The following is a 16,406-nucleotide window of genomic DNA, read 5'->3' as shown; positions in this document are numbered from 1 at the left end:
TTTAACATCATGTTTTAGCTTTTGTTTTAGAACACTACTCTTATTTCTTTACTCTTAAATGTGTTTAATTGTTCTGTTGATGTGTTTTAAGTAACATGTATGTTCTTTGAGTAATTTTTGTAAAGCCACTTTTGTTTTCTCTGCTTTGCTTCTGAATCTTGTTTTTGCTTGTGTTAAAGCACATTGAGTTGACTTGTACATGAAGTGTGCTACACTCACAGTGCATCAAAAGCAGTTAAAAGTATTATTGTTAAATTGACACGACGTGGAAAGGTAGGACACAGATACAGGGAGAGTGTAGGCCACAGAGGCAGCAATTTTATTTTCTCCAAACAGCAATCTCCTCTCAGTGAGAGGAGAAGGGGCACTCAAAAAACAGGGAACTAAAAACACTCCGCTGGGGAGGAAAAGGCACAAAAACAAGGCAAAAAGGCAAGGCAGGACCGCTTCCATGCACTAACGTGACACTTCGGCAAACAGAGGGGGGAGGCTGATGGCTTTTATTGCTGAGGATAATTGGTGGCAGGTGGAGACAATCATGGGCGGGGACCAATAATGAGTGGACAGCAGGAAGGGCAAGTGACCTGGGTTTTTGCACATTTTCAGGGGGCATACTTTTGCCCACTTCTCCTACACGTTTTATCCGACTGACTTATGACTTGACCTGGACCATGCCAAGACCTGAGCCAACAACAGACGGAAAATTCTTGACTTTTGGAAATACTATATGATGAGGGCGGGGCATCAAAATTTGTGTTTCGCACTGAAAAAGGATATGCTTAATAACTCCCCGATACATGCTCCAAAAAATCCCAAACTTGACATGTATGCTTATTGTCAAGGCCTGAAGGTATCTCTATGACAACATTCAGTTATATATGCAGCGCCACCTAGCCCTTGAGGCATGAAAAAAAAATACCCCACTTACGGTATTTTGTACAAAAAATGTAAACTCATTCTATGTGTGATAACTAAGTCATTTAGGAATATTCTTTTACTTTCCACCACTCAAAATATTCACTGGCATCAGACCTAACCATCCATCCATCCATCCATCCATCCATTTTCTTGACCGCTTATTCCTCACAAGGGTCGCGGGGGCTGCTGGCGCCTATCTCAGCTGGCTCTGGGCAGTAAGCGGGGGACACCCTGGACTGGTTGCCAACCAATCGCAGGGCACACAGAGACGAACAACCATCCACACTCACACCTAGGGACAATTCGGAGCGCCCAATTAACCTGCCATGCATGTCTTTGGAATGTGGGAGGAGACCGGAGTACCCGGAGAAGACCCACGCGGGCACGGGGAGAACATGCAAACTCCACCCAGGAAGGTCCGAGCCTGGACCTGGGGTGAGAGTGGAGTTAGGATTTTCAGAATAAACAGGAAATGTGTGTACAAAATAAAAGCAAGAGCTGTCACGCCTGTGGCGGCGTGACATAAATCCCTCAGGCAATGTTCATAAAAAAAATAAATAATAATAATACTAATTTTCAATAATTTTGTCTTAATATTTTTAAATGTTTAAACATTCTTTTTTTGTATCAAAAAATAATTGTTATAATAATTGTGATTTAAATTATTATCAAAATAACAGATTTTTTTTTATTCTATAATCAAGCAGCCCTAATTCAAAAATAAAAACCCTACTCACCAGTGCTGTTCATTCAGCTTAACTTTATTTCCAATTGGCGAGATTTTATATGCTGCTTCAAATTCAACACATGGAAACGTTTTGCTGAAATTACTGAAAAGCGTGTTGAATCTGAGTGCAAAATCTCACCTTCCCTTGAGCCACAAGCTTCCTTCATAATGAGACAGCTGCAGTGTTTTGCCTCCTCCTTTTCTCTCTCTTGAGTGATGTCATCAATAAATCTACTTCTTTCATATTGCTGGTTTGCTATTTTGTAGTCTTTTTGCTCCCGATAAATCTAGTTCACTGCCGTATGCTGCCATCCGCCAAAAACGACAGTGTGCTGTTTTCAGCAACGCCACCTGGTGGTCGGGAGGGACGAAATAGAAATGAGCGTGTGTTAATTGGCTCTTATTTCAATTGGATGATGGGCCCAGTTAATGTGGCCCCATGGCTGTCTACGGAGAGCAGCTTGGGACATTCGCACTGTGATATGAGTGGCTCATCCACTTAAACAGGCGCTCATCAGTCCTGTTTAGAAAGTTACACCATTGAACTTGGCTTTGTATGATACATGTATGTTTATAACGAAACAAAAATAATTGCTATTTATTTGAATACTATTGTTGATAAAATAAAATTTCATAAATTACTAGCTATGAAGAAAACCAATTATGAGTCTGCATAGTGCTCAACAGTGCCATCTGTTGGGGACTGGCCTCACTGGCCCCAAATGCAGAGACGTCACTGTCTGGTTGTATTATGCAGGTTATTTTATGACAATTACTGGTCTGAGCATTACTTATCGCTTTTTTTGTTTAGGCAACAACCCCGATAGCAGTGAAGATGGCATCCCAGGGAGCACAGCGTCAGGGGCACCTCTTGGCCACCTTGTTTTCTTGCTGTTTCAAGAATGACCAACCGGAAATCACACACTTCCATGATAATATCAGTACTGCAGCGTTGGAGCCCACCTTACCAATGCCCCCTCATGAAGAGCTGGACTCGATGTTCACTGAGCTGGTGGTGAGTCCACGACTCGATGTGTGACCTTCAAATTGATGGAGCTCCTTTCTTCTGATGTTCTGGCTTCCATCTCTCTTCAAGGATGAACTGGACCTCACAGAGGAGCACAGGGCCGGCATGTTTGCACTGCCAGCAGAGAAAAAATGGAAACTTTACTGGAGTAAGAAGATGGTAAGAAGCTAAGGTCTCAAATTCAAGTCCTTAGCCATGATGCTGACGTGATAGAGCTGACTACCTAGCCAATATTTCTTTACAATTAACTCTTTTACGGCCGCACGTTATCAAAAATACAACCCCCCAACAGTGCCAACCGATTTTGAGCATTTTAAGTCATTTTTCATGGCAAACAGAATATTGTGTGCTTTTTCTACATACACCACGTGGGTACACATCAAAGATTGGATTCCATTCTTTCATTAGAAAAAAAAAAATGTTTCTACCTTATTCCGTTCTATTGTAATCACCATTTGACAATAGGTCATTTGCGTGACATAAGCGAAAATACAAAAAAAAAAAAAAAAAAAAAAGAGAAAACAAGCTTTTTGTGAAGATACATTTTCTCCACAACAGTGACTTTGACATTGTTTTTAGTTTAGTGGCGCTCTGTAAATTAGATTTAATGTGACAAAGGCTTCGATCATTCACGTCATCCTTGAAAACTTTCTGTCTCATCAGATTTGTCATGTTTCATGAAAAGGGATACAATGCTGCCATCTGCTGGCCATACTAAGTGGCTGTTTTTGATTCCACAACACATTGACCAAGCAGTGTTGCAATTAGACATTGCACTTCTCATTCAGTCTATTTGATCTTTCACATCATCTATATTTGCTGGACGTGTCTGTAACATAACCAGAGGCGGGTAGAGTAGCCAAAAAGTAGCCAAAAATACTCAAGTAAGAGTAGCGTTACTACAAAATAATATTACTCAAGTAAAAGTAAAAAGTAGTCATTAAAAAATTTACTCAAGTAGAAGTAAAAAAGTATTTGCTGAAAAGAATACTCAAGTACTGAGTAACTGCTTGAACATTGTCTGATTTATTTGTTAAAATCAATGTAATGTAATGTAATGTAAAGCAATGTAATGTAAGACAGACAAAACATTCATTTTGTTGGGGTGAACCCTCTGTTGACAAAAAATATCAGGCTATGAGTTTACAGGCTAGTAAGCCATTGAAATCACACATTCAGTTTTAATTTTCAAAAATAAATTAAGTTAGCAAAATTAGAGTAGGATTTCTGATCATTAATGTATTAAATCTGAGTGTACACTGAAAATATTGCAGTCACTAAATTTCTGTTAATACCCATACAGCATAACAATTAGAAACTTGTACTTTTTAGCCTAACTCTTTTATGTGTCTATATCTATCTTTTATCTTATCTTTTTTATTTATCCAATCTTTTTCTATCATTGCTCCATTGAATAAGACGTTGATATGTTTTCTTACCAGGTTCTGGCATTACATGGAGTCAAGTGTTTATCTGTTACCAAAAGTATCTTTACCGTGAATAATTCGACACTTAGTGGCTACTGCCAATTCATGCCTCCATATAACATGTGTCGTGATCTGTTTCGTTTATGGCAACAGTAAACAAAGTGTTTGCAAAAGAGTCCATGTGAAAAGGTCCTTTTCAACACTTACAAATACTTGCCTAAATACAGCAAAAAGGAAATTTATGTTATGGAGTGTGGCTGGATTAGGGCCCAGGAGCAGACACAGATGTAAAAGTAACAACAAAGGTGCAAACAAACAAAGTATCAAACCAAAGGTGGCTGGACTCTCAGCACATCCGGACTCAAAAGAAAACAAACAAAAACTAGACCTGCGAGCAGCTATAAAGGGCCCTCACAACCCGGGCCACGTTGGGGTATTTGCATGTCGGGGTACTGGCATGTTGGGGTACTGTTTCGTAGGAATTGTAAATATTTTGCCATGCTTTGTTTTTGCAAAGTTTCATGGAAAGGCCAAAAATGATGCAAAATTAACAAAATAAAATCAAAATGGATATTAGGTATGATATTAGGTTTATAGGTATGCCTCCCAATATTCACACATCTAGCTGAATCATATAATCGGAAATACTTCATAAAAATGTCTAGAGGGCGCTATTAAGCCATTTATTACAAATTGCATGACAAATCTATAAAATATTCATGTTCGTGAGAGGTCTGATCTGTGTGCAAAGTTTTGTGAGTTTCGCCCATGTTTAGACTCAAATAAAGCATTTTTATTTGCAAACAATGCATCGCGACAGCAAAGGCGTGCGACAAAATAAAAGATTTCAAACTTTTCATCTTAAATAACTTAAGATGAAACACGCCAAAGAATGAAGACCATCTGATAAGTTTTGTAGAAAATATGACGCCTATAAAAGGCCTCAGAAAATGGCTATAAATACCAAAGTAAATCAAAATGGCAGACTTCCTGTTTGGTTTAGCATATGGCTTTTGAAACTTTTTTGTAATTCTTGGGCTGATAGGTATCCCAATTTTCACACATCTAGCTGAATCATACATTTTCAAAAGCTTCATAAAAATGTCTAGAGGGCGCTATTGAGCCATTTATTGCAAATTGCACAAGAAATCTCTCAAATATTCATGTATATGACAAGTCTGATTTGTGGGCAAAGTTTCATGAGTTTTCGCACATTTATCCCGGGTTTACACCGGTTGCGGTTGCGGTGCGGTTGCGGTGCGGTTGCGGTGCGTTCCGGCGACGCAAGCAATTAGATTCCATTCATTCGAATGGTGTAGTTTACACCGCTTGCGGGTGCGTTGCGTGTCGACTGCGTCTCAGCTGCGGCGTGCCGCAGCCCTTCCGCAAGGATAACCTATTTTCTATTTTTGCTGGACGGCGCAGCGGTAGGCCTCCGGCAAATGGCAAGCTAGCACAAAACACATCGAGCGGGACAGGAAGACCGACGCAGTTTCAAAATAAATTTCCGGTTACCTTTCAAGATAAAACACTCGCCAGATCCTATTTCGCAAGCATGCTTAGCAAAACGTGATGTGGGCGTAGACGGGCCTGGAGTTAACGTGCGAGGTGCTCATTCACAGTTCAGACACCAGCGAACATGGACGAGGAGAGGTTTATAATGGAGGTAGAAAGCCACAAAATAATAAAAGTCCACCTCTCTTTCTGCTTCTCTGTTGAGCACAGACTTTCTATGTGTTTGTCGTTGTTTTTAATGCCACATGATCGCGCGCGGTCACGCAAGACACGGCGGGAAGTGGTCGGCGACGGAGCTGCCGGACCGCAGCTGTGCGGAGCCGGTGTGGATTGGCCAAAAAATTGACCCGTCCGGAGCACGCAGTCAAGACGCACCGCACCGCAACCGCAACCGGTGTAAACCCGGGGTTAGACCAAAAAGAAAAAGCAGCATTTTACTTGGCAAAGCGATGCACGGCTATGGCAACGGCGTGCGACAAAATAAAAAACTTTCGATAACTTTGCATCTTAAACATCTTAAGATGAAACACACCAAGTTTGAAGACAGTCGGATAAATTTTGTCGGAGGAGTTCGTTAAAATTTGACCCCTAAAAAAGGCCACAAAAAATGGCTACAAATCCCAACGTAAATCAAAATGGCGGACTTCTTGTTTGGTTTAGCATATGGTTCTAGGAGACTTTTTTGTACATCGTGGGCTCTTATATATCCCTCCAAATTATCATAGTGCTAGGTGAAACGTACAACTGGGAATGCTTCGTTAAAGAGGAGTTGTTTTTTTTTTTTAGCTCAAAATATGATGCCCGGCCCCTGGGGGACTTCCTGTTGGGTTTAGCACATGGCACCAAGAGACTTTTTTTGTACATCGTGGGCTGTTACATATGTCTCCAAATTTTCGTAGCTCTAGCTGCTTCGTACAACTGGGAATGCTTCATTAAGAACTTTTTCCTTTGCAAACTGTGCATGCCGCGGTAACAGTGTGCAAAGAAGTAAAAAGCTTTCAATAACTTTTCACCTTCAACATCTTAAGATGAATCACACCAAGTTTGGAGATGATCGGATAAACTCTGTCGGAGGAGTTCGTTAAAATAAGACCCATATGAAATGACCCAAAAAAATGGCAACACGTTCCAAAGTAAATCCAAATGGCGGACTTCCTGTTAGGTTTAGCATATGGTTCAAAAAGAGTTTTTTGTACCTCGATGGCTGTTACATATGTCTTCAAATTTTGGTAACTCTCGGTGAAACGTACAGCTTCATTATGTAATAATTTTGAATCACAAAATTTGATGCCCCACCTCTGGCGGACTTCCTGTTAGGTTTAGCATATGGCACCAACAGGCTTTTTTGTAGATCATAGTCTGTTACATATGTGTACCAATTTTCGTAGCTCTAGATTAAACATACAACCGGCAATGCTTCGTTAAATACTCATACCTTACTTCCTTTCTATTTTAGGGTACACATATCAAAGAGGCTTTTGTTCATCTGGATATGCTACAGGTGCCACACAATTTTCATAGCTGTAGGACAATCGTAGCGGGACAGGGATCCGTTAAACCTATGTAGGGGGCGCTACGGAGCCATTCTTCTGTTATTGTGTATGGCGATTTTAAAATATCAAATTTTTCGCCAGGCCTGATGTGTGTGTAGAGTTTGGTGAGTTTTCGTTCACATTTAGTGTCTCAAAAATGTGATTGTTTGCTGAGAAGAAAAATAATAAGAAGAATTCCTACAAAAACAATAGGGCCTCGCAGCGGTCGCTGCTCAGGTCCTAATAAGAATTCCTTGAAAAACAATAGGGCCTCGCAGCGGCGCCGCTGCGAGGCCCCTAAAAACAAGAGAACAAAGGGAAGTCAGTCTTTAAACAAGGGCGCTGGGTAAACCCAGGAAAAAGCTTGCAAAAATACCAAAGTAAAAAACTCTCTTGACTAGGAAAAGCTAGAAATGTTTTCAGACAGTGAGAACAACTAGTACCGTGAATATGACGAGACGTTCTGGCGAGGAGTGGAGGTCAGACTAGAGTTTAAATACTGAGGGTTATTGTAGATTGGAGGCAGCTGCGTGTGGAGCCAGGCACAACCTGACCACATCCAGCCCTGAAAAGAAAAAAAAAACAAAGGAAAACACAGGAAACAGAACTACTAGATGCCAAAGTAAAAGGGAGCCAAAACAACTCAACAATTTAGGTCAAACTTACCGCGACATGTTAACTCAGGTTCGATGTGGAACTTTATATGCCGAAATGTCCGTTTGTTTCGCCAGACACATAAGACACCGCATTATAAAGCTGTTTGGGCACTGGAAGTAATTGTCACTTACAACAGAGATTTCCCCCAAAACTCGACTGTTAAAATTTGATGATCGGCTGATGTCACTTATAAATGTATTTAAAACATCGATCTTAGCATGTGGCTGTGTGGTCCAGTGGTTAGGGTGTTGGACTTTGGTACCATGGGACTCTGGTTCAAACCTTTGTCACAGTTTTTTTTTTTTTTAGGAGTCAACATTTAACTGGGACCCAGATGGGGCCCGTTCCCTACCCATGTGGCTTTTAGCTTGGGCCCATATGAGGCCCACATTGAGCCCATCTGGGCTTGCCCACATGATTCAGGCGCTTTCACACCAAAAAGCCCAGGAACTTTGAGTTCATGGTAGAGTCAGTTCCGGGTCCGAAGAACTTGTGAGCGGCCCACGAGTTTGCGTTCACACGGCATGAAAGCAGGCAGGGTAGTTTATTCAAATGAGACTGATGACGTATGTCGGGGGAGGAAAAAAAACAGCACTACCCCGCCTGTCCAGCAAGTGGCGGTACCGGTAAAACTGAATGACAAACAACCAGTGTGACGTTGAAAAACGCGACCTTTGACCCTCCATCGCCATTTGGTACGATACAAGGCATATCATCTTTTCGTTTTCCTTGTCATGTTGTACAGAGTTGTGTTTGCAGCAATTAGAACTTCACGGGAAAGGTTGATGAGAACCATTGGGACCCGCCGTATTACCACATCAAGATGAGAAATGGGCAGGACTTGCTCACTTGGAAAGACAGTCAAACCTGCAAGCACGAAGACGTGCACTGGTAAGGTTTAAACACAATTATACGAAATTTATTTCACATCGGAATTAAGCTGTAACATGTAACGGAGCTCCCCTTGCAAGGTGGAGAACACGAAAAAAAAAAATGAAGTTACAGAGTGTATTAGTGCCTTAAACACAACGTATGACTGGCGCGTTCAGTTGCACGTCTACTTGCGTGTGTCCCCGCGCGTCGGTCGTTTGTGGATATTTTGTCGTACTTTCTGCCATGAAAAGGGCAATCGCTGGAAACTGGTGTTTCCTGCCGAGTTCTCGTGCAATTCACGGCAAAATAGGGCTTGATGGCGAGTTGCTGTTCACGCTACATGTACGCTGCGTATTTCATAATACCGTTGGACCTGGATGTATTGTTAGTCTGTCCGCATGTTTTTTTTTTTCTTTTCTGTTAAACACATGATTGACCGATCCAAAGTGTTGAAATGGCTTGCTTTCTTTGACGATACACGAATGTTAGAACAAAGGTGCCGGGATTTTGGGAAAGTGCTGATTTTGGAAGTGTCAGATTGCCACCTCAAGCCAGTGGTTTATCATAGGGCCATAAATTGGTGCATATTCCGCTATTTTAAGGTATTCTGTCATGTAAATCACAAGGCTGTTGCACAAAAGTAATTAATGTAGATATTAACATTTATTAATTTGTTGTGTTTCTGTTTCAGATTTGCCACTTCTACCAATCTGGGTGTGTTCCGCGCAGGGAGTGGAAGAACATCAGAACCTCTGAATGGTGGGACGCTGTAATTATGTTTGCATTACTGTTTGTCAAAAATAAAAACATTAAAAAGAATTCATTGAGCATAAGTTTTTATTCGTGTGGAAAAAAACCCAGAACCACAAAAGTGATATGAAAACAAAAGCATTTATTACTTATGCATTTGGCTTATTTGTGTCCACAAGTCTGTTTTGGACTGCCAGGAAGCCCATTTGGAACTCTCTGTCGTGCCTTTGTTCAACCAGCTCATGTGCCACGTGTTGATCTTCCTTGCGCTCCTCGCTTCTGAGGTCAACTTCCTCCTTGTGCTGCTCGCGTCTGAGTTCAAGGTCCTCCTTGTGCAACTGCATTTCTTCTAAGAACATTGCACTCGTGGACTCCCCCTTCTTTTCATCAAATTGGTGCAGGTATTCCAAAAATAGGTGGTCTCGGTCCCGTGTCCGCTAACCTATAGGGATGTAAATGTACAATGAGTGACAGTAAATACTTTTGATGAGCTTCCAGTTACATGACTTTGAACTTATTGGAATTCGAGTGGCGCAGTTTCTGCTTGTGGACGGACCATCCTCGCTTGTACCTTCCTAACGCATCGACTTAAACGGTTTCAACAGATTCGTGCAATGAGTTAGAGTACAGTACAATGATTTAGGTAGGGGTAAAACACGGCACTCACGTTAATGTACTTTCATTTTTCATAGTTACAGAACAGAATATGCCACACTACATTGCCAAATATGGCGGCATGCACTTGAAGCTTTTTTAGGCAATACACACTAGTAAAATTGCAGGAATGTAACTTTTTTTTTTCCCTTTCTCAATGCACCATTATGAGTGAAATGAAAATTGTATATGTGAGTATGAGGATTTATTATTGTGTATGCCTATGAATTTCATGTACATACGTTAATGACAAATGCACGCATGTGTTAAGGTGCAATTGTTTACACAAGCAGGATTACACATTTTCTTTTAGTACATTCCAGTAAAAGAAAATGTGTAGTAAATTACAGTAATGTACTTTTTTTTTTTTTTTATGAAATGAGTCAGTAGATATAAAGAATGGGTAGGACTAGACAAGTTTTTAACTTCTTTCTACTCCTTTGAACATGTAAACTATTATGAATGATTGGAATAAGTTTCTTCTTTCTTTTAAAATGTTAACTGCTACTCATTTGTTTATAATGTCCAATAAACAAACAAACACACTGCCTTATTCAACGAAGCAAAATTAATTGTGAGTGGGGTGTTGCTTTAAAAGTTTTAAATGAAGCTTTTGAAGTTATATAAAATGAAATGAAACATACCAGGACTGTTCAGGGAGGCATCATAACGTAAAGGAGAGCACAGAGAAGGTCCAGCTGTAAGTCACAGTACATAACATTATTTTTCTTACGTTTCAGTTTCCCTAGAACTGTTTATGAGTTGTTGTTGTTGTTTTTTTGTTTTTTTTTGTTTTTTTATGAGTTGTTAGGTGATGAGGCTAACAAGTTAAAACGTTTTAGTTACGTTGAATGCAGAGCTTTGTATTAAGGAAAAAACAACAACAACAAAAACGAAGTGGTTGTTTTGCTTTTAACAGTGAATAGTATGCCTAGCTTCCACACGTCCTTTTCACGAAGCTTTTCAATTTCGTCACTGAAAGCAGGGCTATTTCGGCGTTAGCTGCCTACAATACTTTTCGTTTACTAGGTTAATTGATTTAGGAATGATTTCACATTACATGGGCTCGGAGTTGCCCTGGATGCGTGACTTTGCCAAGCTTAAGCTAACATGCTACGCTAACAGTTTAATGCTAGCGCGGTGTAAAAGCCACGTTGCGACCAAGCATCGACCTAAATAAATATATATACAAAGATGTGCATGAGGCAATTCTGTCTTACCTTCGTGTGTTAGCAAGGCTGTTGGCAATGAATCCTCGCACACTGCCGTGTCCTTGCACATTGCTTCCAGCATGGTGATTGCAGAGTCCTCCTTTGTACTATTGGTGGTACAACCCATCCGGTGGCCGAGAATGTCGTCCAGTCTTTCATACATTTATTAATTTTGCGGTCATTTCCACTGTGGTTGTTTTATTTTCCTTGAGTTTCCTTTAGTCCTGTTGGAGTTTCTTTAGTTTTTCCCTCACCTGCTTTTGTGTGTGTAATGTTAACTCTGCGAGCTTCGCGGTTATTATCGTTTCTTGTTGGACTTTCGAAGTGCCGTTGGGTCTCCTCGTCCCATGTTTGCTCAGGAGAGCCTGTACTTCCTCGTCCGTCCACCTCTCGGTTTTTTAATCCTTCCATTGCCGAAATGTTTGAAGAAAAAGTCGTAGCGCCCGATAGAGTATAGTAAAGAAGAAATGGCGGCTTTACCGCGGGAAAAAAAAAAATCATCTAACCAAAACGACACACCTCCTCATCCAGTCAACCAATCATAACACACTAGACAACACGCCCCCACCTTGTGTCGTTCAGGGTACACCCAAATACCCTCCTCATGCCTCGGAACTTAGGTAGTACCGTTCCGACCCCCCCAGACCCGGAACTGGTTTTGTGTGTGAACGCAAACTTTGGACAAACTCCCCCGGAACATATGGAAGTTCCATCATAAGTTCCTGCGGTGTGAAAGCGCCTATGGAGTCACCATGAAATCCCTGGGACCCAGCTGAGCAGCCCAGATCGGAACCCATTCACCAGCCCATATCCAACCCACATGGGCCCCACATGGGTGTGTTGACAGGGTATGGTCCATCTTTGAATGACTGAACGTTATAAGAACACAACATATGCCAGATCCGTCGCACCAGCATCTACTGAAACTCAACAGAAGTACCCTCTCCCTCCCACAGCCCCTTGAATCAGTTGGTGCTGGTGTCTGTGGTTCTCACTTTGCTTTATCTATCCTTCCCTCCTTCCTCTCTTTAGTTTTTCCTCTGGTCACTTGAGATCTTAATTTATTAGAAGTATGAGGTTTCTGGGGTTGGCATAAGACTCTGGTTTTGTAACCACGCAGGAGGGGTCTTGTTGGTGCTGGACTTCACTTTGATGGATTGGATGTACTGGCTTCTATTGATCTCACTCTGCCTTATCGATCCTTCCCTCCTTCCTCTCTTTAGTTTTTCCTCTGGGCTCTTGAGATCTCGCTAAATTTGCTGGAATTTAGAGGCTTCCGGGGTTGGCGTAAGACTTTGATTTTGTAATCATGGGGAAGGCAGGAAGTGTTTGGTCGGTGCTGGATGTCACTTTGATTTACCTTTCTTTTCTCTTTATTTCTTTTTTTTTCTGACCTTTTCTCTGGTCTCCTGACCATTTAAATCTCACGACTCTGGCAAGATTCTGAAGTACCTGGTTAAGGCGAAGGGTAATGGGATATTTATAAGGTTTTAGGTGAATGAATGAGTATAAATTTATACGTATTTGCACGCACGCACGCAAACGCACGCAAACGCACGCAAACGCACACACGCAAACGCACGCACGCACGCAAACGCACGCACGCAAACGCACGCAAACGCACGCACACATACACACAAAAAAAAAAAAAAAAAAAAAAAAAAAAAAGAGCAATGATGACAAGACGTTGAATCGGTAAGACTACCGAATGAACAATTCTGAGCTCTTAAAGAAAAAAGAAAAAAGAAAAAAAAGAAAAAAAAAAAAAAAAAAAAAAAGAACACAACATATAACAATACACAGTTTGCCCATGATGAGAACAAACCATCAATTATATGTAAAGTGATTACATTTCAATTTAGGAATTGTCATGTGTCACGGGTTCGTTTTAAGAGGAGGAAAAGTGATGGCGCAGTCGAAAAACTTCAGTGAGTGGGTTTTTTATTTACCCCAACACAGCATCCAAAAAGGTGAAAAAATGTTTACAGTGCAAGTCCAGTGCAGAAAAAAAAACAATTTCAAAAATATTTACAACTTCTTTTTGGTCATTTCCACAACTTACTGTTGACAGCTCTGCCCTCACCATCACACTCTTCTCCCACAAATAACTTCCGACTCCCTTAAATACCCTATAGCCCCTCCCCCTGGACAAACCATTTAGAAATTAAACAAAAAGTAACAAAAAGCAGCTAAACCATATGTAAATGAACAATATCTACAGCATATATTCCTCATAAAAAAAAAAAATCCTCCATTCACTACCCGTAATTTCTTCCCTCAAACAGAAAGCAATTCACCTAATAGTTCTACTACTGTGATGGTTCATTCCAAAGTCAGGTGACAGCTGAAGCGCGGCAAAATATGCTATTTAAGTTCAATGCAGGAAGTGTTTCGGTTTGGTCCAGTGTTCATTGTCCCACGACCCCGCAGAATGCGGGCGAGCGTCCACGGCATGGCATCACGCGCCGGCGCAGAGCGCGCCCCCCCCCCAGCACCAACAACCGCGAAGACAAAAGAGTCCGGGTGAGGGCTAAGCAGTTTATGCAGATATCCAATACGGGGAATACGTGTAGGCTGTGTGGAAAACAGTTTAGGCGGAGCTCGTCTCCGCGGAACGAGGGGCAAGCTGCGCGCGCTCACGTCGGCTGCTCCTCTCAGCTAGACGGCAGCGTGCCCCGTCGGAGAGTGACGGACAGTTACTGGCGCCCCGTCACATTATCCCCCTCCTCTACGAGGTTGCCGATGTGCGGCAACCTTGACAGATAATCCGCCACCACGTTGCTCTTGTCAGACCGATGTCGGACCTGGAATCGGAACGGCTGCAGGGAGAGGTACCAGCGGGTGAGACGGCTGTTGTGGTCCTTCATGGAATTAATCCATGTAAGAGCACGATGATCCGTCTCCAAGTCGAACTCTCTCCTCAGCAGGTAATATCTCAAGCTCTCCAGAGCCCATTTGATGGCCAGGCCCTCCTTCTCCACAGTGGAGTACCTGGTTTCACGTGGCAGCAGCTTGCGGCTTAGGTACATCCTAAGGCTGCTCCTCCCCCGGAGTACCTTGGGCCAGGACTGCCCCAAGTCCCACTGCTGAGGCGTCAGTCTGCACCAGGAACCGCTGGTCGAAGTCAGGACTCCTCAGCACCGGCTTTGAGGGTCTGGAATGCAGTCTCACATACCTCATAACAGGACACAGGATTCCTCTGGTCTTTTGCTGTCAGCGCTGTCAGAGGAGCGGCGATCGTGGCAAACCGTGGGACAAACCTCCTGTACCAGCCGGCCAAGCCCAAGCAGGACCTCACCTCCTTCTTCGTGCGGGGCCGTGGACAGTTGCGGATGGCCTCGACCTTGTCCAACTGTGGTCGAATCTCGCCTCGTCCAAGCCGGTAGCCAAGGTATCGCGCCTCCGCTCGCGCCCACTGACACTTGGCAGGATTCAGTGTCAGGCCCGCCTTCTGGATCTGACCTAGCACTCGTCCCAGATGCTGCAGATGTTGCTCCCAGGTTTCACTGAAGATGCCCACATCATCCAGGTAGGCAGCACTGCAGTCCTCACATCCCTGCAGGACACGGTCCATCAGCCTCTGGAACGTGGCAGGTGCTCCATGGAGACAAAAGGGCATCACTGTGAACTGGAAGAGGCCAGCAGGAGTCCGGAATGCTGTGTAGGGGCGACTGGAGGCATCCAGAGGTACCTGCCAATAGCCCTTGCAGAGGTCCAGTGTAGTGATGAATCTGGCCCGCCCAATCTTTTCCAGCAAATCATCGATACGGGGCATCGGGTAAGCGTCAAACTCCGACATGACGTTGAGCTTCCGTAAGTCGATGCAGATGCGGAGTGACCTGTCTTTCTTCACCACATTGACCACTGGGCTGCACCACTCTGACTCTGATGGTTCGATCACCCCCAGGCGCTGCATCTCCTCCATTTCTTTGAGCAGTTTCGCCACCAGATGTTGGGGCACCCGGTAGGCCCTTTGGTGGATCGGCCCCTTGTCCTTCAGGCGGATGATATGTTCACCAAGAGCAGTCTTTCCCGGGTTTGCAGCAAACAGTTTGGAGACTTGCTTGAATACCTGGCTCAACTGGCCGGACTGGACCGCAGAGAGATGGTCAAGTGCAGGCTCAGCTGACAGGTGAAGGTCAGCTGGCGTGTACTCCTCCTCCACGTCACTATCCACCTCCATCACCAGCAGGGATGGCACCGGAACCTGGACTGGAGCCTCCTTCCACTCCTTCAGCAGGTTGACATGGTAGGTCTGCTTCTTCTTCTTTTTGTCCGGGTGGTGGATCTCGTACGTCACAGGGCCCATCTTCCTGAGGACCGTGTACGGACCCTGCCACTTAGCAAGCAGTTTGCTGGTGGAGGTTGGCAGTAGAAGCAGGACCTTCTGGCCGGGTTGAAAGTGGAGGTGCCTGGCCTGCTGATCGTACCAGGCCTTCTGTGTCTGCTGGGCCTCGCGCGGGTTGACCTCGGCCTCACATCGGTACTTGGCCAGCCGATCCCTCATCTCCAATACAAATTGGACGATGCTGCGGTCGCTCGTGCCGGTTGCAGGAGTCCCCCAGGTTTTTCGAAGAAGATCCAATGGGCGCTGGACCTCCGCCTAAACTGTTTTCCACACAGCCTACACGTATTCCCCGTATTGGATATCTGCATAAACTGCTTACCCCTCACCCGGACTCGTTTGTCTCCGCGGAACGAGGGGCAAACTGCGCGCGCTCACGTAGGCTGCTCCTCTCAGCTAGACGGCAGCGTGCCCCGTCGGAGAGTGACGGACAGTTACTGGCGCCCCGTCACACATGGTAATCACATTCTCTTACATTTTTGACAAGTGGCAAAATTGGTGTAAAAGATTGGGTAGCTCAATTCCACATAAAAAAAACCCCCAAAAAACAACAACAACAAAACAAAAACGAGATTGAATGATCTCTGGATGTTTGTATTCCAGGAAGCAGATGAGAATAAAGGAGCAACCAGTTGGCCAGAGTACTATATTGACCAGCTACGTTCAATGGGCACAGTAAGTACACCTCAGCAGCCCATTTCCTTTCATCTTTATAATATATAAAAACTGTTTTTGATTTTTGTTTTTTACAAAATCACCCTAAAATGGTG

The 16,406-nt window shown here is 43.4% G+C and overlaps 1 protein-coding gene across 8 annotated transcripts in view; it reads left to right on the top strand.

Moving 5' to 3' along the window:
• Window positions 1-16,406, top strand: part of LOC144031240 (disheveled-associated activator of morphogenesis 1-like) — a 94,065-nt gene that overhangs the window by 17,621 nt on the left and 60,038 nt on the right. For 3 of the 8 annotated variants that reach the window (XM_077538141.1, XM_077538140.1, XM_077538146.1), the window contains exons 2-4: window positions 2,457-2,660; window positions 2,742-2,831; window positions 16,240-16,311. In XM_077538141.1, coding sequence (XP_077394267.1) covers window positions 2,481-2,660; window positions 2,742-2,831; window positions 16,240-16,311 — 342 coding nt within the window. In that variant the 5' untranslated portion in view covers window positions 2,457-2,480. The other 5 variants (XM_077538144.1, XM_077538143.1, XM_077538142.1 and 2 more) reach the window with 5 other exon arrangements.

This window comes from Festucalex cinctus, chromosome 12 (assembly GCF_051991245.1).
Source record: "Festucalex cinctus isolate MCC-2025b chromosome 12, RoL_Fcin_1.0, whole genome shotgun sequence".
Lineage (NCBI taxonomy): Eukaryota > Metazoa > Chordata > Actinopteri > Syngnathiformes > Syngnathidae > Festucalex > Festucalex cinctus.
This window is presented reverse-complemented; position numbering and strand designations above follow the sequence as displayed.